The sequence below is a fragment of the Eschrichtius robustus genome, chromosome 1, assembly GCF_028021215.1.
Source record: "Eschrichtius robustus isolate mEscRob2 chromosome 1, mEscRob2.pri, whole genome shotgun sequence".
Classification (NCBI taxonomy): Eukaryota; Metazoa; Chordata; class Mammalia; order Artiodactyla; family Eschrichtiidae; genus Eschrichtius; species Eschrichtius robustus.
The window spans coordinates 175,489,896-175,513,932 of record NC_090824.1 but is presented as its reverse complement, the minus strand read 5'-3'; the positions used below and the strand labels follow the sequence as shown (position 1 = coordinate 175,513,932).

At 55.4% G+C, this 24,037-nt stretch overlaps 1 protein-coding gene across 6 annotated transcripts in view; it reads right to left on the bottom strand.

Moving 5' to 3' along the window:
• PFKFB3 (6-phosphofructo-2-kinase/fructose-2,6-biphosphatase 3) overlaps nt 1–24,037 on the bottom strand; it is an 83,508-nt gene continuing 59,471 nt past the window's right edge. For 2 of the 6 annotated variants that reach the window (XM_068559988.1, XM_068560007.1), the window contains exons 2-15: nt 18,446–18,571; nt 17,366–17,462; nt 16,721–16,787; nt 16,185–16,259; nt 15,738–15,794; nt 13,441–13,565; nt 12,753–12,960; nt 12,162–12,308; nt 11,934–12,038; nt 10,462–10,591; nt 9,780–9,842; nt 9,601–9,665; nt 7,658–7,831; nt 1–2,591 (exon numbers count right to left, since the gene is read on the bottom strand). In XM_068559988.1, the coding sequence (XP_068416089.1) occupies nt 2,541–2,591; nt 7,658–7,831; nt 9,601–9,665; nt 9,780–9,842; nt 10,462–10,591; nt 11,934–12,038; nt 12,162–12,308; nt 12,753–12,960; nt 13,441–13,565; nt 15,738–15,794; nt 16,185–16,259; nt 16,721–16,787; nt 17,366–17,462; nt 18,446–18,571 (1,490 nt within the window). In that variant the 3' untranslated portion in view covers nt 1–2,540. Of the gene's footprint in view, nt 2,592–6,172; nt 6,196–7,657; nt 7,832–9,600; nt 9,666–9,779; nt 9,843–10,461; nt 10,592–11,933; nt 12,039–12,161; nt 12,309–12,752; nt 12,961–13,440; nt 13,566–15,737; nt 15,795–16,184; nt 16,260–16,720; nt 16,788–17,365; nt 17,463–18,445; nt 18,572–24,037 lie in introns of all 6 variants that reach the window. The other 4 variants (XM_068559970.1, XM_068559979.1, XM_068559960.1 and 1 more) reach the window with 4 other exon arrangements.

Here is a 24,037-nt window from a genome sequence, read left to right as displayed (position 1 = left end):
TATTTTTCAACCAGGTATTTTATTGTTCTGGCAACTGCAAAATATACAAATTTCCGACAGGCATCCCCTGTTTGAAAGCTGGCACAGCTTCATCCCAGGTAATTAATTCAGACAAATGTATACAGAACACAGAGAAGTCAGAAATCACACGTAAAAGGCCCCCAAGCCAACCAACTAACAAGACCCAATCTATACAGCTTTCCATCTTCAGGATCCCTTATACATATTAAATAAATAAATAGCACATCTGCTATCAAAATAATAAAAAAATAAATTTCAAGTATTAGAAACGAAAACGTCATTGGCGTGGTTCAAACAGTCTTTCTTCCCCCCGCCCCCAAACGAAGAGCTTCGCCCACGGTCTCAGGACAGAAGAAGGAGAGGGGTGAGCCCACCCCCAAAACAAACACGCAAAGTTAAAAATATTGGTCCCATATGTTTTTAGGGGGGTGAGGGAGTGAGAGTCAATGGTCGGCGTTGCAGAAGCCCTGAGACCGTGGCTCAGACACACCCTTGTCCACCGCCTCCCTTCTCAGACGTCAGGTCCCTGGTCTCCAGTCTCCCAGCCTCCGCTCTCTCTCCCCATCTCCCCTCCCCGCCCGTATTGATGTTCTCTCTCCCCACTGAGGCTCCTGAAAACCAAGGTCCCGGGTTAGGCCAAATGCATCCTTTGTGGATGCACTGATTTCGGGCAGTCAGAGGCAAGGGGGGACACACCTTCACGAAGCCTCCACTCAGATGAGCCATGAGAGTCAAAACTCAGGGTCAGCTCCAACAACCAGAGAAGGAGCCAAAAGGTGGACATAAGAGAGCCATTCTCAAGAGCAGAGCTGCAGGCCCCTCCGTCTAAAAACACAAACCTACACACACACACACACACTCACACACACACACACACACTCACACACACGTCTGACAAGACAGCGGGAAAGCGAGAAAGTAACCAGTCTTGCATGGCAATGTACAGAGAGACGTCGTCTTGGGAAGATGGCCAGTTAAGGGAAGGGAGGATTTGAATGGTTTTGTGTGAAACCCACAAACCTGGTTGTAGGGTGTCTGAATCGTGTTCCCATTTCTCCTAACCAGAGGAACGTGCATTTTTCTAGAAGCTCCTCTCAAACAGAAACCCCAAAACAACTCCTCTCCCCACTCCCAGCTCCAGCTGTCTAGACGCCCCTGCCCCTACCCCCAGTGACTACTGCACAAGCTAAGAGGGGTAAGGATGTGGGACCCCAAAGCAGAAGGCAGGAAGGGAAGGTGACCTTTGGCACTGGCTTTCAGAGATCCTGAAAAGGGTCATTTGGACAAACTCTACTACTGAGTCCAAATCCATCCTCCTGGGCCTCGACACCCTCCCCCCCAACCCCAGTCCCCGGAGGCCTCAGAGGAAAACCCGCAAGGCAGAAACTACAGGTGTTCAGAACCACGTGTCCACAAGCCCTGCCTTGAACCACGCCCCCAAAATGCCACAGGTGCCATGAAGGCAAACGAGGACTCCAGAATCGCCCAAGGCACCCAGCTCCACGCCGGGCACACAGCAGACGCTTGACACAAGCATAGGGAACCGAGCTGAATCCTGCCAGGAGACAGCGGATAGCCAGGCTCTTGGAGGAAGTGGCCGTGAGCGAGGCCTGGTGTGGGTCACTGTCCCCACCAGGGAAACACAGGAGGTGATGAAGGCCCCAGAGGAGGAGGCCAGACCCTCGTTCCGCGGCCGTTTTACGGGGTGAGGGGTCCCTCCCCTCCCCACAGGCTGCCCAACTCCCACATCCTTTCAGAGCTCCAACCCCAAGGGCGCAAAATGCAAACATCTAAGTTCCTGAAGGTGTGACTTTCAGGTCACACTCTCTGCCATAAAAAAAGTGCACGAGCCAGCAGCCCCGGGAGAGCCGTGTCCCAGGTGCCTCGAATCCAGGCGGGAGCCTTCCCTGGGAGGCGAGGCCCCGGTGCTCTTTCAGCAACGTATCTCCTCCTGCCTCCGCAGCTAGACGGTCCCACACCATCTTCAGAGGCAGGACACATACCTGGGAGGGTGAGCGACATGCGGAGGGTCGCTGCCTGGCTGACCAGCAGGTCCAGATCCGGGCTCTCCCGGCCGACCCCAACCTAGCACGGGCCGAGGGCTCCCTGCAGGAGGCAACGTCCAGGCCGAGAGGCACCAAGAGCCTTCTGAAAGTCTTCAGCGTCCCTTAACCTTCAGCAGCTGAGATCCAGGCCCCCTTTAAGGTTAGGACTCGGGGCAGTGTCATCTCCCCAGCAGGGAAGGTCCAGAAACGAGATGAACAAGCCCACGGGGAGGCGCCGCCGTCCCGCCTCCACTGCACATCGTCCTGCCCGGGCCTCAAGGGGTCCGCGGGGCGCGGGGCGCGGGGCCCGAAGGCCAGGGGAGCACAGGCAGGCGGGGGCCCGGTCCTCCTGGAGCAGCCGCCCCTCCTCCACGCCGCCCTCCGGAGATGTCCTCGGGATCGCTGGCCTTGGGCAGACAGAAGGGCAGGAGCAAAGCTGCGGGAGCGAAAGGGCGGGGCGCCGGCGGGGCTGCGTCAGTGCGTCCTGGAGGCCTCCGCGCCGCTCGGGGAGCCTTTCATGTTCTGCTTTCGGGAGAAAAGACGGGGAAGCCGGTTACCGTTCCTGTTGACTAGGGTTCTAAAGCAAAGACGAAAGCCATGCAATTGAGACGTGCCCCCCTCTCCCCAGCAAAGAACACGGCCCTGAAGAGCATCACCACCAAACAGCGGCCCAGGAACGTGGTGGAGGCTAAGCCCGGGGGTCCCACGGGAGAAGGGCCGGGAGGGGCCCGGACATCTGCCTGTAGGAGGCAAGGAGGCAGGGAGGCAGGGAGGGGAGGGCGGGCAGCTCCTGTGGGTCAGAGCTGTTCTGGGGAGCACTGGGTGCCAGCACCTAGGGCCCCACCCCCACCCCCCGCCTGGCTCACGGCCCTTTAGAGCCCAAGGCTACCCTTGCCCCAACCCGGGGAAACTGTTGCTGGCTTCGCTGTCAGGCAGAGGAAGGGGGGGAGGGTGGTTAAATCTGAAGAAGCATCAGTACTCTCCTCCCAGCAGGGTATACCACAGCCCTAGGGACCTGGATTCCAGGAACACAGCTCGGATGCCGGAACTCAAGCAAGGGAGCCGGGCAGAGAAGGCACGTGTCAGTAAAGCTCTCACCCTGTTCTAATAAAAGCAATCCTACCCAGAAGCCCCAACCCAAAGATGCTGGCCAGTACCAAAACCCCCTTAAAAAATATTTTTCAATCAGCTGGGAGCAGATGATGGCTGCCACCACACAGTAGCAGTCTCTTGACCTACCCTCCCTAACCCACCCTGCAGGAAAGGGAAGCAGAATCTTTAAAAGTGTCCTCTTGCATCCTGAGTGTCTCCACCAAGACTGTCTCAAAGGGGCAGCAGGAAGAGTGGAACCCAGGCAGACAGAAATGTAAGCATCACCAAGGCCCACTCCCCTCCCGCGTGAACCGGGGGGCTGAGGTGGAGAATCTCTACAGAGGACCATCGCAGGGCTGGCAGCACGGAAGCCAGTGCCTGATCTGAGCCTGCTCTCGGCCGGACTCAGGAGCCCAGGTGACCGACCCTCCGACAACGAGTGCATCAGACAGCCCCCTGTGAGCGGGGTGTCTCCTGGGGAGGCCCCCAGCCTCGCAGCCAGAGAGGACCCAGTCAACCCGTGGGGTCAGAGATGGAGGTGCTGGCTCCCACCCACCCTGGGACATCTCATGCCCAAGGTTGGAGCACCCACGAATGATGGCAATGCAATGATGACACTGGGGACCACAGGCACAGGCCACGTCATTCACTCATGGTGCCCCTGGCTCTGGACACATGGGGGATCTCAAGACAATGGGGCTGCTCTTAAAAAACACACAAGTTCTGGGGCACAGGGTGTATGGGGCACAGGGTGTATGGGGCACAGACTTCACAATGGCCAGTCTGCACGCAGACTGAGACGCCCCAAGGGCTGAGATGCCATGACCCAGAGAGACGTGGAGGGGACAGGAGGGCATGCACGGAGCCATTTACCTTTCCAAGGTTAGTAAGGAGAAAACTTTGAGAAAATATGACAGACAGTTCGTCTTTCAAGCACAGTGGGGGGGAAGGAAGAAACATGTTGGGAAAGAAAAACAAAACAAAACATCTTTAGTAGGATTCTCTTCTTAGCGTGCATTTGAAATTTAAAAGTCAAGGATGCATCGTGAGGGCCAGATGGTCCGTTGGCCCCGAGCCCTAGTGCAGCCCCTGGAGAGTGGACTGCAGGGCGGGTGCTGAGTCCCACCTGGCTGTCGTGCCTGTTTTACCAGAGCACCAGCATCACCGCCATCCTCGGGCCACAACCCTAAGACCCCAGGGGCACCCCACTCCCCAGTCTCTAGGCACTCCTGCTGCCCACGAGGAGAAATCCCCCTGGCCTGTGCAGGAGGGAACACAGACCACAGAGCCCTGGATGTAACCACCAAAGCACAGGGCATCACATCTCCCACGGGAACAGCTACTGTGCACCAGGCACTGACCACATGTCAGGTATCTTGCTAAGTGCTACATCCATATTCTCATCATCAAAACACCTGGACCCTGGGACACCTGAGTGGATGCAGGTGTGATGGGTCCAGAGAACACATTTTTGCTGAACTGAAGGGATTTTGGCTACAGGCATTATTAGCCTTAGAGATGGACAAGTTCAACCTCAGAGGGTTGGGGGATGTGCCTGAATGGCCCCCTCCCAGCAAGAAGATTTCTCTCCTGGCAGCATCAGGCCATGGATCAGAAGGAACAGGATACACACAGATGCAAAACCGTAAGGTTCCAAACCCAAAGGCTAGTTTTCACACAAGGAGAACTCTTGATCCCAGGGCATCCTGGGTGCAACGCCTGGCGTCAAGGGGGTAACGGACGTGGGACTGTTACCCTTAAAGACTGAACTTAACGGGCAGGCCCACCATTAAATAAACACGTCTCAGCCACGGGAAGCAGCTGCAGGGGAGAGGCTGCAAGAACGAGAAAGGAAATTGAACAGCTTGGGGCCGCGCCCCACAGGCTGCAAACGTCAGGTGCCCCGGATAGGCAGGTGAACAGGACCCTGGCTGTTCTGGAAACCGGCAGAGAGAAAACAGCCAGCCTTTGGGACTGGGAGACCCATTCAAGGGCTGGTTCTGCTATGAACCAGCTGGGTAACAGTGGGCGAGAGACTCACCCTCATCTGGGCAACAGGGACGGGAACTGCCTTGCGACCTCCTGGGGTTATTTTAAGGACCAAAGACTCGGGATGTGTACAAGCCGTAAAGTGATGAAATGTATTTCTCAACAGGTGGTACCACCTAGTCCAAACATGATGCCCAACAGCGCCTATTTTCCAAGAATAAGCCACATTTCTGCATGAATTAGTCCAGGTAGCCTAACCAGTGAAAGGGACGCGGGGTGGGTGTGACTCGTGGCATTGGGGATGATATTTCAGGGTGTCTCTTATTAAAACTCTTCAACATAAAGGCCTCAGTTCCTTCTGGGGCTGGGGGCCGCCGGAGCAGAGGAAGTGCTGAATTATCCAGCAGCTGCTAACACTGAACTCTCTGCAGAGAAAAAGCTGCACCCCATCCTGAACGTGACCGTAAATGTCGAGCAGGTTGTGATACAGGACAACCCGATGCAGAATGATGGCTCCCAAACAGACCTCTCCAGAGCCTGGGGGTCCCGGAGCCCCTGAAGGTGGGGGTCCTTGCCAGGACAGGAGGGAGAGGCTTGGGTCTTCCATTCTTTGTTTTGCAGGTTAGGCTCTGGGTAAACTTTCCTTTCAAAATGACAGGGCTCTCCCGGGAGAGGCCCAGAACTTAAAAGACAACATCAGTAGGCACAAACCCAGCTCCCGCCAAAATCTGACTCTAAGAGGGAAAAAGCAGATAGACATCCAGCCATCAAGCACTGCAAATACTAACAGTCGCCCCGGCCCCGCGGTGGCCGTGGCAGCAGGAAGATGCACCAAAAACCCGCCGACTTCCTGTATCCTTTTCTGAAAATCCATGAATCCCTTATTCTTCCTCCCGTCCCATCTTCCTCCTTCAGATTCCACAGAAACTGGCATTACCCTCAACACTTTAACAGGTAGGAGGCCAAACTGGCAAGCAAGGAGAAAGAGATGCAAAAAGCAAAAGTATTCAGAGAAAAATACTTACAAACAGGCTTTCCCTAGCAAAGGCTGCAGAGAGAAAAGGTGGGAGAGAGAGTCAGTTGAGGGACAGGGTGAGGGCCAAGGTCATCGGGAACCAGGCAGCCTCCACGGGGTCAGAGCCCTGGACCCTCCTGGCCTGGCCAGCCAGTGGCCCTGCACACCGCCCAACCCCCGCCTGGCCGGTCCCCACGGCGTCTGTGACTGCGGCCTCTAACCTTCCAACTATGACCCCACCGTTTACACCAACGCAGGATATCACTGACACACCACTTCAGTTCTCAGTTTTCATAAAAAGCACCTCTGACGTTAGACCTGAAAGGAGCACTAATTAGACATCTCCCAGCCAGTCTACCTCCCTCATTTTAAAAAACAGGGAGACTGAAGGCTGGGGAGGTGACGGAACCTGACAATAAAACCCCAGAGCTGGCGCCAGGAGCAGACACCACCATGTCAGACTCTCAGCACGATCACCCCATTGATCAGCCCTTGGCAGTAGCTGCTGCTCCCCCATGCCACAGATGCGAAAACTGAGGCCTGAAGAGGTACGATGGCCTGCTGGGGCTGCACAACACCCGCCCCCCCACCACAACACATTTTCAGACAACACACGGTTTAAATGAGTTTGGGGGGAAACGCAGGAAGAGTTTGTGGGCCTTTAGCACCCAGCTCATTAACAAATCTAATTCAAACCTGAGCCTGTGATTTCTGTGTCAGAGGCCAGGCGGGGCAGGTTGGAGGTGGGGGAGACCACTGGGTGGGACCCGAATTTGTGCCCAGGGATTTCTACGTCTCACATCCTGGCCAGGATTCTCGGGTGTTGTTGAGGAAAAGAGTGGTTTTCTGAAAAAAAATCTTAATGCCCAGTAGCCAGTATCTTCTAGCCTTTCACCATCACAGCGAGTGAAATAACCTAAGACTGAAATCTAATTGGTTTTCTGCTTTGGGGTTTTTTACCGCGTTATAGGAAAAAGTGGCTAATTCCAGGTCCTCCGGCCCGGGTTCCAGCCCGGCCATGCTGGCTCCGTATACGCTCCCAGGGCCCCATCTGACAACAGCTTTTCTCTAACGGGGAACGATGGCAAGGGAGCAAGTCAGGAAGAATACTCAGCGTGGGGACAGAAAAGACGTCCCCGGGACACACAGAAGCCAACAGCCCAGAGCTGGATGGAGACTCCTGAACCGGGGGTTGCCTTCAACTTTTAGAAGAAACTATCCGCCAATGTGAATGGATCGCAGACACTCGGCCGTTTCTTTGCTCTGCCTGGTTCTGCCCGGGGAAGACCACCTCCCCCAGAACGGGCGTGTGCACGCACAGCCAAGGTCTCAAGGACGGATCCGGGGGTCCCACACTCAGAGCGGCGTCCATGTCCTCTCCCCGCACACCCCCAAGCGGGCCTGGGTCTGAGGCCGCCGCCGCCCCGCCGGGCACACTCCGCTCTCCCCACCCTGCACGAGACTCGACTCAGGAAGGAGAAGGGGGTCAACGCACTTGTCCGGGCAGCTGCGTGGGCACCTCCGGGGGCAGGCAGGTGGGCAGGGCAGCGGAGGTAGAGGCCACATGCTCCTCAAAGCTGTTGATGCGAGGCTTTTTGGTGGGCTCGGGGCTGGCTAGTGGGGTGACACTATTGCGTCTCATGAGCGGGTTAGGTCCCTTCTTTGCATCCTAAGCGAGACAAAGACAAAAGAGAGAAGGCGACAGTTACGAGGAAGGGGAAGTAAATAAGCCAAAAAAAAAAAATCCAAAACCAAACCAAACACGTTTCTCTGCTTCTGGATTTCACCGAGACCACGAGCCCGACCACGGTGAATGGCCCTGGACCGAGGGGCTGCTGGCTCGTCCCGTGTCTAGCGCTCGGCAAGAACAAGGGATGATCTCTCCTTCCGAACCCCCTGCCCGATCATTCCAAGACACCCACTCAGACAGACACGATGTTCGCAAAGCAGGCGAGGGAGGAAGAGCAGGACGGTTCTGCACAGACAGTGTGATGCAGTTACAGCAGGGAAGAGATCAGAAGGACCTTGCTGCCAGCCTCCAAAAACACAGAGGCAGGGGTCCTGGGCGTGAGGCTCGGGCGACCGCTGGGGGCGGCAGGAGGGGCGGGGGGGAGCAGGTGTGGTGCTGGACCCCCTCCCACTGACCTCAAGCCAGGATCTTCACAGCTCCTGCTCCCAGTGAGAACACCCAGCTTAGGACAGGAAATGCAAGCCTCCGCCAGCCAGGAGACCAAAGACGCAGGAAACCGCCAGCGAGGGCCACACACTAGCCTTCCGACCAAGTGACAACTCCGGTGGAGTGGGGACCTCTGAAGTCCCCCAGGGCCTGTCACTCTGTAGCTCGTGGCCCCGGAGCCTGAGCTGGGGTCTGTCTCCATCAAGCCCCTGCCCTGCTCTGAACAGTGAAGCGTTCAGGGGCCACCAGAGCCCAGTTCGGGCCCAACCCCAAGAACCCGGCTGCTGGCAGTCCGGCGGGGAGGCTGCTACTCCCGGAAGGAGGGCAAACGCGCATCCCGCCACCCCGGCTCAGGAGGCGCCGTCACAGCCAAGGGGAGCCGTCCGCCTTCGCTTCGCTCAACCAGCCAGGCAACTGCCATGGGAGCTGGGATTTTAATGCCAAAATCTTCTGGCCAAGCTCCTCGGGAACAGGGACAAGAACATCACACTCGGTGTAAAAGAAAGGGTCGGACCGATGCAGGCAGAGCACTGGAGTTTGACAGTCGGTATAGAGTAAATTCAAACTTTCTTTCACAATGTACGCCTGGGCAGAACCCTGCGCTGCCCTTGGGAGGCCCAGCCTGGCTGACCACCGAATTCCAGACCCCACCCTAGAGGGGGCGTCAGGTGCGGCCAGGCACTGGGGTCTCCTGGAAAATCATTCCACCCGACATTGCTCCCATGGCTAACTCCCAAATCACAGCTGTGTTTCCCAGTCCCACCCCTTCTTCACTCTTATCGTCTTCGTGGGAATTCGGGATCTGAGTGCATGCACATGACTGAGCGGATGTGTGGGTCCCGTGACTCGAACCTGCAATCGTTTAGCTGCCCCGGAGGACAAGGTGACAGTAACCAGGCTACGGTTAACATTTAAAAGAGCAAGAATGTCTTCCTCCTCAACGCTCACTGCTTGGGTCAAGTGGTGGGGGAAGAAGCATGGCAAGAAAGAAAAGGAAGACGATGCCGAGAAGCCACCAGACGGGCAGGTAGGAGCACGCGGATGCCGAGGAAAGGGAGGGCCGTCACGAGGGCCACTGTTCCAAACGAGACAGAATCCACCGACAGACACAGGCAGCCTTTACAAGCAAGCCGCCAGGGGGTGGGGGGGGCGGTGGGCATCCCAAGTGCTGGTGCCCATTGGTGCCGCCGCTTGGCAGTATCCTTCCCAGAAGGAGGACAGGGCAGGGGTGTGCGGGGGGTGGGCAGTGAGCTCGCACTCACCTCTGACCTCTCCCGATGCGTGCTCACGGACTCCACGTTCAGGTAGATGGATTCTACTCGGCAGCCTGGGCGAGGGCAGGGAAGAGGTCGGCTGCCGGTTAGAGGGGCCCCGCGCTCACAGCCTCACCGCCACCCCACCAGGGAGACTGGTCTCGGAGGGGCCGCGTCACCACACTCACCGTAAGCAACAGGCGTCAGCTTCAAGACGGCATGAAGGGGGCATTTCAGGTAGGGCATCTCCTCTGAGAAGGAGAGAAGGGCCCACGGTGAGACTGGAGACTTGAGGGGGGACATTCCCAGGCCCCAGTGAGAGCTTCTGCCATGTGGGGACCACCTGCAGAGGCCTCACTGGGCAGGGTGTCCCCCTGCCCTGCAACCCGGCCGGCCGGCCTGCTGCTCGAGGCAGGCGGCCCTACGAAGAACAGAACCGAAGCAAACCCAAACCCTCACACAATGAGCTGGAGTTAAAGAGTCAATTTCCCAAACAATTTAGGTGTCAGGATCCACATTTAAGTGTTAAGAGTAACATCAGAGTTTTCTGGGCTGTTAACTCCTTAGAGGTGGGCTGCCTCTTCCCCACCCGACCCACAGCCCCTGAGACGTGGGGACACAGGGCTTCCGGGAGGCTGGTTCTCGAAGCCATTAAGCCCACCCAGCATCAGACTGCTCGAGTGTCTTCCAGGGGCTGCAAGGAAGCGCTAGGCGGGGGGAGGGGGAGGGGACGCAGCCTTTCCTCACCCCTGGCAGCAGGCTACCCCAGCTCTAAGGCCAGTTTCCTTTCCCTCTCTCCTGTGGCGGGGCTGTGACTGGCTCCCCACCCCTCTGACCTCCCGGGAGAGGGTGCATCGGAGGACCAGGCACCTGCGCTCTTGTCCAGGAAGTAGGCCAGGAGGCAGCGCAGGACGGCCTGGTGGCAGATGACCAGCACATTCTCCTGCCGCTCCAGCTCCATGATCACCGGCTCCAGGCGCTGGACCAGGTCTTGGTAGGACTGCAAGGCAGAGGAACGGGGCACCGAATTGGAGCAGAAGCCCGGCATCCGTGGCCACACCTCTCCCACTTATAAACCAGAGACCACACGATGGATCCTCCATCAACCTCCTCCCCGCCACCGTCTGTGTGCTGCATCCCTCCCGGGCACTGGGGGACCCACCCCAACTGCCCTCTCCCTCTCACTGCTCCTTCCTGACCCTCACCCTCCACCGGGAAAGTGAGGGAACGGGGCCCTGACACACACTACAGCGCAGAACAGCCCTGAACACGTTACACAGAGTGAAAGACCACAGAGTGTATGATTCCACTGACGTGAAACGTCCAGAACAGGGAACTCCAGAGACAGAACGTAGACTCACAGTTGTCGGGGGCAGGGGAGGAGGAACTGGGACTGACCACTAAAAGGTTGTGGTTTGTTTACGGAGTGATGGAACGTTCTAGAATTAGTGGTGATAGCTGCACAATATTGTGCAATATAAGAAAAACCACTGACCTGTATACTTTGGTTAAAATGGTGACTTTTATATGATGTGACTTTTATCTCAATAAAAGGAAATTGAAAAAGAAGAGGTAGGCCTGTACCTTTAAGACCACCGAGATTCCCTCCACCCCCGGTCCCCTCTCTCACTAAGCAGGTCCCAGGGAACAAGGGCCTGGGAGGGACCAGGGACAGTGTCCTGGGCTCCAGGGAACTGACACGCTGAGCGGAAGAAAGGACCACAGACGGGAAGCACCCCTGCTGGGTGTCACCAGGCCAAGCCTGCGGAGACCCCAGAGCACCGCCTACAGCTGGACTCTCCATTCAGTGCTGCAGGCAGCTGCTCGCTCAGCCCGAGGGGGCTACACGGCATAAGGGTCCCTCCACCAGCATCGATGGAGTCAGTACAAGTGACTTGCTGACTTGTCTGCCATGTCGCCCACAGTCAAGGGGGGCCCTCGTGTCCAGTGAATCACCATCCAGGACTGTTTTTCTTTCCTGAATTGTCATGTATGTCATTAGAGAAACACATCTGTCCCTGCTGCTTGTGGGAAACACAACTGTGCTTCTCTTGGAGCTGTTTACAAGGTCCAACTCGGGAAGACTCGATTCAAAGGCAGACGGGCCAGGACGAGCATCGGGACAGGGTAGCGGGGTGGACGCAGGGGCCCTTCCTCCCCGGAGTCACCGGTAATGGGTCCCTCCGGGTCCCTAGCAGCCCCCTTCCCCAGCCTCGCCAGACACAGCAGCCTCAGAAGGACCAGCTCAGCTCCTTGCCCACAGCCCCCCGGCCACCTGCCCATCACTTGCCCAGCGCACACAGGCCCGAGCCCGAGACGCAGAGGGAGTGGGCGGCACGCACCTCCCCGGTGGGGTAGCGGTAGTAGTACTTGTCCTGCTCGCGCAGTGCATACTCCTCGGGGTAGGTGTCTTTGATCTCCTCGTAGGTCATCTCCTCACAGACGCCCTGGCGGGAACACCCAAAGGTCACCCGAGGGAATACCTGCCACAGCCGCCCCGACCTGGCCAGCGCAGCCCCTGCAGGTGGGAAGCTCTCAGGATTCCCCGCGGCTCCCGGCCCCGGACTCACGGCGTCAATCTCGTTGAGCGCCTTCCACTGCTCGTAGGGGAGCTGCAGGGCCTCCGCCGTCTGGATGGTGCTCTTCAGCTGGCTGGTCCACACCTTGAGGTCCTTGAGGTTCTGCTCCTCCACAAACTTGCTCAGGGCATTGGCGAACTGGGGGGGTGGGGGTGGGGGTGGGACGGCGGCCGGGATGAGGGGCTCACGCTGGACCACCAGCTCTGCCCCTCCCTCCCAGAGAAACAGTGCAGGGCCAGTCCCCGTGCACATCGGGGTCGGCCACACTGTCCTCACTGCTGGTGAGGGGGGCCTGGGAGCAGCCACTGCACACGTACCCCCTCCCCTCGGGCACACACACACACACACACACACCCCTCCCCACAGGCTCAGGAGACCCTCCACCCTCCCCAGACACATATATGTACACACACAGACACACGTGCATATACATACCCAGAGGAACACACACAGACATACATGCACATGTACACATGTACACACAAGGACACACGGACACAGGGACACACACACACAGAGACGCACAAAGGGACGCACAGCCCCACCCCTCGGTTTCCTGCCCCATCCCCGCACTCCTCCTACCTTCCTGCCCCTGCTGGACAGGCCCGAGTCCCCTCCGATCTTGCCCTGGAGGTTGTGCTCGCTCTCCCCGTGCCGGCACAGGTAGATGGTGCGGGGCTGCACGTGGATGTTCATCAGGTAGTACACGATGCGGCTCTGGATGTGGTCCTGGACCCTGTTCACCAGGAACCGCCGGCCCACGTCAATCACCTTGATCAGCGACAGGTCCCTGCACAGGAGGGCGACCAGCGTATCAGAACACTGGACAGCACAGCACAGCACAGCCCCGCCCCCGCCCCAGCCCCACTGCCGAGACTCAGCCCCAACTGATCCGCAGTGTCAGCTCCTGGGGACACGGATGGAACCTCTCTTCTCTGAGAGTCAGGGGGTCTGAGTCTGTAATTCCCGCAGAGGAGTGAGTGCCGGAGAGGCTGGCTGGCCTCCCAGAGCACGGGGAAAGAAAAGCAAGAGGATGGAAAAGAAAGCAAGGGAAATATCAAAGGAAAGGAGCAAGATGGGGCTCAAATATTCACTTTCCACACTTGTACACAATGTCTAAAGCACCAAATAAGTCATCAAGAGTTTTTTTTAAGATACTTAAAAAGAGAGTTTATAAAAGTATCCAGGAGCAAATGCTTCGTGGGAACATCAAGAATAATATTCAAAGCCCTAAAGTAGGTGGCTCGGATGGTCACCTCTTAGGAATTACCTGTCACATTTATCGGGGTCGAGGGGCTGGTAGCTGGCTTCATAGCAATTAATTCTCTTCATGAAATCGTCCATAGCTTCTGCTGAGTTGCAGTCTTTGTAATCCGGGCTGGAGATTTTTACTTCCTGTAACACCACAAAGAGGCAGCTGATGAATCACGCTGGAAGGCTTTCTGCTTAGAATGAAGCAGGATTTGGGGCTCGCAAACGGGGAAAAGCACAGACGGGCTCAGAATGATGATGACCCTAGCCAGCGTTTTAAGAGAAAAAAAAGAGATACGGCTGGGCGCTGAGTCATAGCCCCATGCTTCCATGGGGAGAGCACCCAGGGTAGACAGAGCCTCTCAGCCTGGAAGGGTGAACACAGGAAATCCACGCGGATTCTAATGAACCCCTCTGAAAGAGCCCGGATTCGGGATCAATCCAGTAGTCAGGTCACCACCAGACAACCCAGCCTTCAATTCAACTGAGCTCCCCATAAGCACCTACAGCGTTCACCCCACCAAGCGGAGGTTGTCCGTAAGCAAAAGTGCACCGGGAGGTGCTGGCGATGCCCTGGTCCCACGTGCCAGGCAGGATTCTTCCTCCACTGCCCAGAGGTGGAGGCAGCACACACTTGTCACTGGTCCCCAGTGGATGCTTCTCCACCTGGACTGCGTGTCCAGTCCTGCCCAAGGCTTGCTCTCATGGGACAGAGACAGAGGAGAAATGCCCCTCGGGCCTGCCATCCCCTATAACTGAACATTAGGCCTGAGCAACCTGGCAGGTTTCAGGGAAACCCAGGATTTGTTAATGCATGTGCTCTTTTCGTCCTCAATAAGGACCACAACCATAAAAGAGAGGCAGGCACGCTGCAAAATCCGAGTTCAGCGGGGAGTTTCATGGGTGCACGGTTACAGTCAGGGAAGATGAAAAAGTTCTCGAGGTGGATGGTGGGGATGGTTTCCCGACAATGTGAATGTGCTGAGTGTCACAGAGCTGAACACTTAAAAATGGTCAAAATGGTACCTTTTATATTATGTATATTTTAGCACAATTTAAAAAAAAAAATCTCAGTTCACAAACCCCTTTCTCCAGCACAGCCTTTGCATAAAAAGCACAACAGAAAGGCCTAAAAACTGCAAAGTTGCTTTGAGGCTTCATCAGAGAAAGAGATCTCTGAACACGGAGGGTCAGGGCAAACAGATCCACGGATTCACAGAGGATGAGACAGAGTTTCTGGCCAAAGCGAGTGTAGACGGCTCACTGGGGAAAAAGGATTCTGCAGCTGCACTCTGCTTCCCTACCAAGTGGAAATGGTAGAACCAAACCAAAGAAATACAGCAAAACCCTTTGTTTAGAGCATGGCAACTTCTGTTTCCTCATACCCTGAGCCTCTTCCTTTGGGGCCACTGAAACCAATCTGGACTGATTTTCTACCATTTCAATAGCTCTTCCTGAAATATGAACTCATTTCTGAGAAATGCGTTTAAATATTCCCACTGCCTTGGAGAAAAGCCCCAACACCAAAAGCTAACTAATTCCCAGCATCCCTTTAAAGGATGCACACTTGTATGTGGCCAAACTCTAGCGTTCCCTGTAGAAGTGTCAGACCAGCTTTTCTTTACAGGTAACGTCTTACTCTGATGTATTTAAGCTGGAGAAGAAATTATCTACAGTATAAGAAAGGGAACTGCGGTGAAGTCTTCATAGTAACCGTTTCTATTTATGATCTATTGCTATCAAATAAAATTTAAGAATTAATCAAATTAAACCGCCAATTACCCTCAATTTACCTGGGCAACTTCCCCTTGGTACAGGGAGAGGAGCAGGAAGATAGTTTAACCACCCACATTCTTCCCAAATTTGGAAATTCTGCCTTCTGTCTGCTGAGTCCCATGTGCTTTTGTCAATACACAACCATTCTTACTTACCAGGGGCCTTTACAGCAAAAGAGACCAGCCTGCTACCTCCTTTCCCGTCTGGAGGGGTGAGCTGCTCTTTGCCCTAAGCAGCCCCATCACCCCCCAACTGCCAAGCTCCTGCCACCAACAGAAACTGTTCGAGGTCCCCCAATTCCTCTCTTATGTCCCACAAAGACAGCTTTCTGCCAACCGTCTGAAAGGACCTTGATAAAGCCAGTCCAAGTCATAGAATGTGCTTTTAAGTTAAATACCGCTCTGTACTTCTGACCCCCCCGATCCCTCCTCAGACAAAATCAACAACCAGCTGGGAGAGCCAGCTCCTTCTCAGGGTGGCTTCTCTGGGCTGACCCAGTCCCTCACTTTTCTCAGATTAGCACACTACAAAGGGTCTTACCATGATGTTGGAGGCCACAACTGTAGGATCATCACACACAGACTCAATGAAAAACACCTGGGACGAAGCAAGACAGAAACGCTAAGAAACAACAAATGTCGTAACACAAAGGGCCAACTTTGGTATCACTGTGATGTCACTACCATGATGGAGCAGAAAGGACCCCACTCATAAATCCCCAAATACAGAAAAAGGAACCAGCCACTCAGTCCTGAGTCCTCCGCACCCGCCCCCAACATAGGGATGCTCCCCCTCCCCCTCCCTAGTCGCTGTAAACCCTAAGAGCCCCCACCAGCCAGGCCCAACCTGTAGGCAGCAAAACCCAGGCAGGCGGAGGGGAAGGCCCGAGCGTGGAGCACAGGTGCTCCAGACACGGGAACCAGCCGATCCCTCCGGGGCTTCCCTTGCTCCTGAGCGCTCCGAGGCGAGACAAGAAATCAGGCTCACCTTGAAATCATTTTCTTTGGCAAAATGAAGGATCATGTGTCTCCTCTCTCGAGTAGTATTAGTGGCATCGAAAACCTGGCAGGGAGAAAGAAGGGCAGTGAAGAGAGCCCAGTTTGAGTTGAACAGTGTTTACCAAACCACCAGAGGTGAGGCCTGGCACTTCCTGGGGCTCCAGGAGAGACCTCACCCTCCCAGGTCCCCCACTGCCTCCTGCACTCAAGGATGGAAGGGGAGGGGTGGGAATAGAACGTAAAGCAAAGGAACAACAGCCATATGCAGGGGAGGGAGCCCAAGGAAGGGACACTGGCTCCCTCGGCTGCAGCCACCCCAGGTCCAGCTGCCTGTGCCCCCGAGTCCACCCGATGATCACCTTCCTCCCGAGTCCCTGTGCTGCCCTTGCCCCCCGCTTCTCTCACAGCTCAGGCCAGACACCCGTCCCCACTGGAGGTGTCCCCACACAGCTCTGTCTACATTCCCCTCCCCCGCAGGGCACCATCCCGCTGGGATCGGAGACAGGGCTTATACTCCAGGCTTACCGCAATTTGGCCCCCTTCCTTCGTCAGGTAACTTTTGACATCTCTCAAGGCAGCCAGCGCACACTGCCTGCAACACACAGAAAGAACATGGGCGCGTCAGAGCCGGGCCATCGCAGGGGGACGCGCAGGCACCCCCAATTCACCCCAACAAGCAGGGTGACCTGTGATTCTACTGCTAAACTGCTCAGGCAGGCGGGACCGTCAGGCCTGAGGCCCCTGATGGGGGCCCCGCACACATGGCTGCAGCACTTGGGACTCAGCCTCGTGCCGGCTGCACACTGAAATTCCCCTGGGAGCTTTCAAAACACGGATGCCCAGGTCCTGCCCACAAATGCCCACTGTACCCATCTGGGCAGGGCTGTGCCCAGCTCCCAAGTGATTCTAAAGTGCAGCTGTCACACTTTGGTTCCCTGGTCACTTTGAGCTGAAAAGAAAATCCTTTTCCAACGTAAACAGATGATTTTCCAGGAAAATGATTTAGTTCACTCCTAATGAGATGTTGTTGTCAGTCAGTGGGATCAGTGAGGCTCAGAGGTCGAGGGGCCCATGCTGATACACAAGGAGGGGGACCAGCTGCCTCTCTCTCACCCAACCTGGCGCTACGGAGCGCCCGTCCCCCTCTGCCCACCGCAGCCCGGGCCTCACTTGCGGACTTTCATGGCTTCCTCGTTGTCAGGGCGGAAGAAGTTGTAGGAGCTGTACTGCTTCACGGCCTCCCGGCGGTACTCGCCCACGTTGAACACTGGATGGAAAAGAAAGGCCCCTTAGCTGACCACGCTGACCACTAGAAGGGCCTCTCATGGTCAGGATCGCTCTTTCCAGAAAAGAAAAGCAAGCCAGCACACGACTTGAATAAGATCCCGATAAGACCCGGAAACCAGACAGTGGGCTCCGCGTCCTGTGCCAGCATCGCTTGGCCTGGAAGGCTGCCCAGCTCCCCCAGACCCAGCACCCTGCTTCTCCGGGGTCGCCTCCCACGGCCCAGCCTGCAGGCCGGCCTCTCCAGGCAGGGGCTGGAGCCTGAGCCTGAGAGCAGGTGGCAGCCGCAGGCCTAGTGAAAATCGGGGCCATGATGTCCGCCAACGCACTGGGGGTGGGGGGAGTGAGAGCTCATACGCATGGCCGGGGCCACAGCAGCCATTCTGCAGATCAGCAGCCCGCACCCAGGGTGGGCAGTGGGTGCTGAACCAGCGCTTAGTGTAGGAAGCACTGCGCTGGGCACAGGGCGGGGTGGGCAGCAAATGTGAAAAATTAGTCCCCGTGCTCAACACCCCCCGTGTAGGTGGGAAGACCAGGCGAAGATTCGCAAAAATATAATCAATAGTACAGAGCACTTTATGACGGTCAGTGGAGGAGTGTCACAACTAAGGGCTTGGGGAACTTCAAGGAAAAGATCCGCACAGACTGCGGTGGTCAGAGAAGGCTTCTTGGAGGAGGTGAGGGCTGAGCTGGGCAGGATGCAGGGCAGTGGGAACCAGAGAGCAGCCAGTGAAAAGAGACCCTCCCCCTCCCATACACAGCAGGGTGTGCATACAGGGTGGTGGGTGGCACAGCCGGAAAGGAAAGTGTGTCCCTCGACTACAGGGACAGCACCCCCCAGATGGCCCCGCAAAGAGAGTACCAGCAGCTGGAGAGGGAAAGGCCATTCTTTTTTTGGGGGGGTGGTCATGGCAAGCGGGAGGGTGCCCTCAGCCTGACAGCCCTGGCCTGGAGGCGCAGGCTCACCTTTCGTGGGGACGCCAATCCAGTTGAGGTAGCGGGTCAGCTTCTTGGAGATGTACGTCTTCCCCCGGGCGGGGAGGCCCACCATGACAATCACCGTTGGGGAGTTGGTGAGCTTCGGCCCACAGGCTGGGGAGAGCAACACAGAAAGGGCCATGAATAAAGCAGCCAGCAGGGCCCACAACAGGCTTTAAAGAATTCCACGGGGGACTTCCCTGGCAGTCCAGCAGTTAAGACTCCGTGCTCCCAATGCAGGCGGCATGGGTTCGATCCCTGGTCAGGGAGCTAAGATCCTGCAAGCCTCACGGTGTGGCAAAAAAGAAAAGAAAAGAAAGAATTCCATGGACACACGGCTTTCATTCCCACCTTGAAGCCCCTACATTTTACAATCCAGCGGGACTGGGCCCCTGGTGGCCAGAACCCTTGGTCACACAGCTCTCTCTTGCTCTGAGGTCCACACGGCAGGGATCTCAAATTCCCAGCCTGACACCTGAGGGCCCAAAACCCAGCCAGGAAACAATTACTAACCCCAGAGCAGAAAGCACCCCTGGGGGTGTAAGGTTCACCAATGATGATGAGGTTATCAGTAGGAGAGGTTGTTTCAGATGCAATATAACATGTAAATCGAGGCGGCAAGTAGGAGTCCTGGGGGGCGGGGCCCCAGCGGTGGCCAAATTACAGACAGAAGCTTATTGCCTATTTCCCCACCGCCATGCACGAAGTCTGCATGGCCTTCCTAAAATAAGTAATTTTTAAAAGGCAATTTTCACAAGTAAGAGTTTATCAAATGGAAGTAGGTCAGGGACCCGGAAGGCTGACTCCCACAAATTTATCTGTCCCTGAGACTCTCCTGCCCTTTCCTCCTCCTCGCCTTCCAAGTTCAGGCTGACAGCAGGTCACATGGGCCCCGGCAGGGCCCCCGGAAACCCAGAGGGTCTTGCCTGTGAATCCCCTCCTGACTTCGCTGCTGAACCACTGTCCCATGTTCCTCAGAATCTCAACAAAACAGCAGGGAGAGAGGTTTTCACTGGGTTTGAAGAAAGCAGTCCAAAGAACCCTGTTCTGGACATTTCAGGGGCAGTGTTTCCTTGGCTGGTGTCTTGCCCCTGAGATTCTCCGGCATCCTGGTGACGCGAGTGCTCTCGAGCCTGGGGCTGCCCATGGGAGCCAGAGACCAGCCGCCTGCCCGCCCCCTGACCAGCAGAGGGGAGGCAGGGAGGGCCGCCAGGCCACTGACAGCACAGGCTTGAGGAGACGCCTCTTCTTGAGCTGGACACCCCAACACAGCCCCGTGATGCTGGGCCTGGGGGCCAAACAGAGGTCACGTGTCCAAACACCGGCCATGCTGTTCCAGGGTCTGCCCCTGGACCTGCAGGCTGGGGCCACAGAGGCAGCAAGCACCGCACACAGGGGCTGTGTCTCCTTTCATGTTTCTAGACCATCGGTGACCTTCTCCACGCAGAGCGAGGAGGAGGAGGCCAGGAGACACTAGGGAGCCACAGAAACCCTTGGCTGGGATTCCCCAGCAGCCATCGGCCGGGAACAAACAGGTTCCTAGAAAACAGAGGCCATTTCCCTGCCCTGCGTGAGCACACGAGTGGGGCAAAGAAGTACCCATCGGCCATGTGTCACTCTGGCAACTGCAGGTGACACATGAGAAAGTGAAAGTGTCCTCGCTTGTGCCTGGAAACAATACTCATTTTGCTCACCCTTCCCCCAAGCCACCGGTTTTCCCCTGGTCTTATCTGATGTCCCCACGTGCCACTGCTCTCAAGAGCATCCAGACACACACAGAGACAGACGTGTGCACGCACACACACACACACACACTCTCAGCTGTGCACATACATGGAATACTTTTGTTGGACTCATGCCAAGGAAACAGAGACAGAGGCTGACCGATTTATCAAATCGGGGATTACTTCTATATCCACTAATCGTATGCGCAAATCTCCTCTGGCAGTAGACACTTTGGGAGGAAAAAAAAAAAAAAACCATAAAGACATGGCAGAGTACATATCTGAAGCCAAAAATTCAAGCTGGATCTCAAACCCAAACAAACCATCCCTCCTTTGTCTGGCGAAGCAGAAATGATTCCTCTCTTCCTTTGGCTTCTTGCATGAGATTCAGAGAGCTGCCAGAGGGATGGCCAAAGGTGCCTGCAGCTGCCCCTCCGCGCAAGGGTCCCCAAGAGAGAAGGGAAACCACAAAACCTTGTGGCTAAACCTTCGGGTTTTACTCTTCTTCATTCCTGCCCCCTCTTTTTTTAAACTCACAACACAGCTCAAGTGCTTTCATGGTCCTATAATCACCTGCCTCTGCTTCAGTTCCCCTCTGACTCTCAGTTTCTTTTTCTCTGCAGACCTTTTTAACCCTCCCACCTCTCATACCTTCCTCCCTGGAGCTCTGCCTTTTCGTCTTCCTCCCCAACAGCACAGGGGTTTTTGCAAGATTTTCCAAAAAGTACTTGTGTGTAAGGGGATACACAGAGGTTAGAGGGGTAAAGAAGCAATCGTCTGAAGCCCCTGGACAAAGGCTGCATTCGCAGGTTCCAATTCCAGCCCTGCTCCCTGACTGAGCTGCTAACCTCTCTGATCGATGTAACCCACTGCCTCAAGCAGGCAGGACAGCTCTCCTGGGCCATGGTACGGACACCACAACGCAGGCTCAGAAAATAAAAGAAACCAGTGGAAGACACTTTGCCGCTGCTCCCATACCTCCTGCAAGCTTTCTTCTACTCAGAGGCGCTCCAAAATGTTAACCTCAAAAAGATGCCACATCACTTGTGCTCTTTCCCTACGAGTAGGTAAGTCATGTTTCAGTGCCGAGTTTCAGGGGAACTAATGGAAGACCGACGGCCAAGCTGCAGCTGTAGACAGGGCCAGTGCTCAGGATGGCCCCATGGAAGTTCCACGGCCGCGTGTCTACAGTAACCATGGCAACCTGCTCCCCTGCTGCTGCCAGGCAAGGGCAAACAACATGCTGCACAGGAAGCCCTGCTGTGACCCTGCGGTGATGCCACTGCCCAAGAAGGGCTCTCTGGGGAATGGGTCCATGTGATTGGCCCTGGACAGTGCTCCGCTGGACACAAACCCTCTCCTGAGATCACACCAGCCCAGAGAGTCTGCTTGGTCCGTGTTAAGAATACACATCTAGGGACTTCCTTGGCGGTCCAGTTGTTGAGACTTCGCCTTCTGATGCAGGGCGTGTGGGTTTGATCCCTGGTCAGGAAGCTAAGATCCCACATGCCTCACGGCCAAAAAACCAAAACATAAATCAGAAGCAATATTGCAACAAATTCAATAAAGACTTTAAAAATGGTCCACATCAAAAAAAAAAAAAAATCTTTAAAAAAACAAAACAAAACATCTAAGTGAGCTTGCCCCAGGCAGGTGGGCTGAGGCTCTGCCGGGTAGGGAGACCCCAGCTCAGCAAAATCTCTTTTCAAAGCTCTTCTGGACTATGTGGTGGATGCCAAACTCATTCATTGCTTTGCACGCACATTTTAACTCGCGCCTAACCTTTGTGCAGCAAACGGCCCTCCCAACCCGACACGCTCTCTGGCAGAGAGCAAGGGATGGGCATTTTAGTGAATCAGTTGACAACACAAGAGCATGGTGGCTGAGAGGGTCTAGAGCCAAGCAGAGTTCAAAGCCGGGCCCTGGCGCTTCCTCGGGCCGTGGACAAGTTACTTGATCTCTCAGGGTCTTGGTTTTCCCTTTCTGTGAAATGCAGGAAGGCTTCATAAAGGTTCTCGGGAGGATTAATCACAAGATAATATGTGTAAGATACTTGCCACGTTGGCCTCCATCAGCCATTAAGGCTTCATCATCCCAGACGCGAGGGAACTAGGACCCACAAGTGAAGGAGGTCCCCCTGCACAGGCGGTGAGGGACAGACCTGGGGCTCACCTCAGTCTTTCTCACCCGAAATCCTTCAATCCCTCCTTCCTCAATCAGCGGTTCTCAACCAGTGGCTGAACCTAAGAAGTTTTTTAAAACCAGGATGCCCGGGCCCCACCTGCAGCAATTCTAACTTGGTGTGGGGTACCAGCATGGATTTTTTTCCCAAAGCCTCCCCCAAATGATTTTAATGTGAAATCAGGGCCAAGAATCACCTCTATAAATTATAGTGGCCACCCAAGGATAAGGTCAGGATTTCTCTGGAAGGTTTCCTTCCCTTCCTTCCCTCTTTAAGTTGGAAAACCATCAGTGGAGCTAAGCCCCTGCTGAGATGAAACCTTCTCTCAGCAGACAGTACACAGCCTACTTTACAGAGATGAGGAAACTGGATTCTGAGTGGGGAAACGGTAAGTAGGTCCAGACCTGTACACAGAACTCTCAGCTTTCTGTGATGACAAACAGAAAGGATCGCCAGCTCTTGCCAGTCGAGAATTTACTTCCTTGTCCATTTAGCTGATTCACCAAGTCAGTAAGTCTCCCTGAGTTACGGTCTGCACTTGAAGGAAGCTGCAGGTTTTGTAAGAAGCATTTACCGCCATGAAGGTGTAGCAACGGGGCCCCTAACCGATGTGTTTCAGAGGTGGAAACACCACCAAACGAATCAATCTGGGGCTCTGTACCATGCTTGTTTGAGTGTTCTTTATATATCAGCAGTAGTGTTTCCCCTGCCCTCTTGTAGTTTTCACATCTCAGAGGAGGCTGCTGTAGACCCCCAACTAGGACAGCACTCAGAACGATGGGAACAGGTTCAGAAGGGAGAAAATCCACCCAATGTTCCAAATGCCATGAAAGAAGGGGGGAGGGGCAGGGAATCTGGAAAGACGCCAAGAAGGGATACCCTCTCTTCGCTATTGGACGAGAGACAAATGTGAGTATATAAACAGAGACAGACACTGCTACTTAAAATAATGGCATGCAAGCAGTAAATATCCAGGGTACAGATATTTTCATAAGGAAAAAACATAACCCCACAGCCACATGCAAGGATTCCAGGAGTGGGCGGGGACAGGAGACTTAATCCATCAGCTTTAGCAAGCCCCCCCCACCTCAAGCCGTGAATTGTTCCGACAGGGATTTTCAGGCAAATCTCTCATCTGCGTGTGAGACGTGCAGACTGATAGATTCTAATGGATGGGTCCCTGAAGCCTGGAGGAAAAGCATGGCTGCATACTTGTGTCTCTCACAATCACGCGGCTGAGCGGATGCCAGCCAATCTCAGCACCCCGGCACCGGCTGGACCTCCCAGTCCTCACCCCACCGTGAACCCCAGGGGACGACTAAATGTGTGTGTGCATTTGTATGCGCATACATACAGGCGTTTAGAGAACCAACCCATATTTGTATGACCCATTACAGTTTACCGAGCACTCCATAAATATCTTTTATTCAAAAGTCAAAAAGGCTGGGGCTGTTTCTGCATCTCGCCATCTCCCTCAGGATTTCAGGCGGGGCATTCCTCACTACCAATAGGTTTTACAGAAATACAACCGGACCGTGGTCAGCCTGTTCAGCGAGCTATGTAAGAGCATACCTGAAAGGCCGGCGGAACAAGACATCTGCAAGGCCCCCAGCCCTCGGCTACCTCGTAAAGAAGCCTAGCTGTCCTTCAGGCTCCTGTAGCCCACTGGACCTG